At 45.1% G+C, this 2,206-nt stretch overlaps 1 protein-coding gene across 1 annotated transcript; it reads right to left on the reverse strand.

The window, feature by feature from the left end:
* Nucleotides 1-466: 466 nt before the first annotated feature.
* LOC121858109 (dnaJ homolog subfamily C member 21-like) lies at nt 467-1,036 on the reverse strand. Its single transcript, XM_042354343.1, has one exon. It carries the CDS (start codon nt 1,034-1,036, stop codon nt 467-469), a length of 570 nt encoding a protein of 189 aa, XP_042210277.1.
* Between the last annotated feature and the right edge of the window lie 1,170 nt (nt 1,037-2,206).

Raw genomic sequence — 2,206 nt, forward strand, 5'->3', positions numbered from 1 at the left:
TTGTTTCAATATCAAAAGTTTCAACCAACCAACAAAGTGTGTGTGTGTGTGTTTTGGCTGGGCTGCAGCCAAAGGTGGTTACCGTCCTGTAGGGTGTGTGTGTTTTGGCTGGGCTGCAGCCAAAGGTGGTTACTGTCCTGTAGGGTGTGTGTGTTTTGGCTGGGCTGCAGCCAAAGGTGGTTACTGTCCTGTAGGGTGTGTGTGTTTTGGCTGGGCTGCAGCCAAAGGTGGTTACTGTCCTGTAGGGTGTGGGTGTTTTGGCTGGGCTGCAGCCAAAGGTGGTTACCGTCCTGTAGGGTGTGTGTGTTTTGGCTGGGCTGCAGCCAAAGGTAGTTACTGTCCTGTAGGGTGTGGGTGTTGTGGTTCATTGTATTCATTTTTGGTTCAGCCGTTCATCTTGCTTTAGTAGGAAGTTCACCAAAGAGCGAACTTCGGTGTTGAACTGTTCCCGATGTTGCTGAACAGATTATAGGCTGGTTTCTGAGGGAGGTTTAGTGGAGATGAGCACCCAATTGTGCTTGCCCTTTGGCCGCACGTACATTTTGGTGGAAAATTCGGCCCAGTATTTATAAAAGGTTTTGACATCTTTTAATGGGGTGGAGCTTCGTCCAAAGCTTGGTGGTGGCAGCTTGCTGGTGTTTTGTTTGCATTTCATCTCCCAGAAAGAGATCTCTCGGAAGAGCTTCTGGAAAACGCTGTAAAACTTGGCGTTGGAGTCTGGGGGGCCGGAGTATGACATACTTGAACGGTTTATTGACAGATTTACTGTCACTTGAGGTCTGCATACGAATGTGGGCATTCGTTTGGGTGTCGTCTCCTGGGTCTCGGGGGTTGTGTCACTGGAGCCCCTGTCCAAGAAGTGACCATTGCGCAGCACTTCATAGGCATCTTGTAACTCTTGAAAAGTTTTTGTGGCTTTAGGGTCGTTGGGGTTCTTGTCTGGATGGCATCGTCGAGCCAGACGAAGGTACGCCTGTCGGATCTCTGTTTCGGAAGCGTTAAAAGTAACTCCCAGTGTTTTCCACGGGGAAGTCATTTTAGATTATTTATCAAGTGTCAATTCAAATGAGTTATCAAGTAAGCGTGAAATTGACGGTCAACTTGCAAAAAGCCTTCCCAAGATACACAGGTTGGAATTTCCAAATACAGTATAGTAAAGGACATTCAGATAGTGAAGGACATTCAGATAGTGAAGACACTGTAGCGTCGCCTGGTGATGGGGTCCAAGATGTGAGGATAGTGTGATGTGTGTAGTGAGGATAGTTTGATGTGTGTAGTGAGGATAGTGTGATGTGTGTAGTGAGGATAGTGTGATGTGTGTAGTGAGGATAGTTTGATGTGTGTAGTGAGGATAGTGTGATGTATGTAGTGAGGATAGTGTGATGTATGTAGTGAGGATAGTGTGATGTATGTAGTGAGGATAGTTTGATGTATGTAGTGAGGATAGTTTGATGTGTGTAGTGAGGATAGTTTGATGTGTGTAGTGAGGATAGTTTGATGTGTGTAGTGAGGATAGTTTGATGTGTGTAGTGAGGATAGTTTGAAGTATGTAGTGAGGATAGTTTGATGTAGTGAGGATAGTTTAATGTAGTGAGGATAGTTTGATGTGTGTAGTGAGGATAGTTTGATGTGTGTAGTGAGGATAGTTTGATGTGTGTAGTGAGGATAGTTTGATGTGTGTAGTGAGGATAGTTTGATGTGTGTAGTGAGGATAGTTTGATGTATGTAGTGAGGATAGCTTGAAGTGTGTAGTGAGGATAGTTTGATGTGTATAGTGAGGATAGTTTGATGTATGTAGTGAGGATAGCTTGAAGTGTGTAGTGAGGATAGTTTGATGTGTGTAGTGAGGATAGTTTGATGTGTGTAGTGAGGATAGCTTGAAGTGTGTGTAGTGAGGATAGCTTGAAGTGCGTAGTGAGGATAACTTGAAGTGCATAGTGAGGATAGCTTGAAGTGTGTAGTGAGGATAGCTTGAAGTGTGTGTAGTGAGGATAGCTTAAAGTGTGTAGTGAGGATAGCTTGAAGTGTGTGTAGTGAGGATGAAACTTGAAGTGTGTAGTGAGGATGGCTTGAGTGTGTAGGTGAGGATGGCCAGAGTGTGTAGTGAGGATGGCTTGAGTGTGTGTAGTGAGAGGATGGCTTGAGAGTGTGTAGTGAGGGATGGCTTGAGAGTGTGTGGTGAGGATGAGCAAGAGTGTGTGTGAGT

This window comes from Homarus americanus, unplaced genomic scaffold, assembly GCF_018991925.1.
Source record: "Homarus americanus isolate GMGI-L3 unplaced genomic scaffold, GMGI_Hamer_2.0 scaffold57064, whole genome shotgun sequence".
Taxonomy (NCBI): Eukaryota; Metazoa; Arthropoda; class Malacostraca; order Decapoda; family Nephropidae; genus Homarus; species Homarus americanus.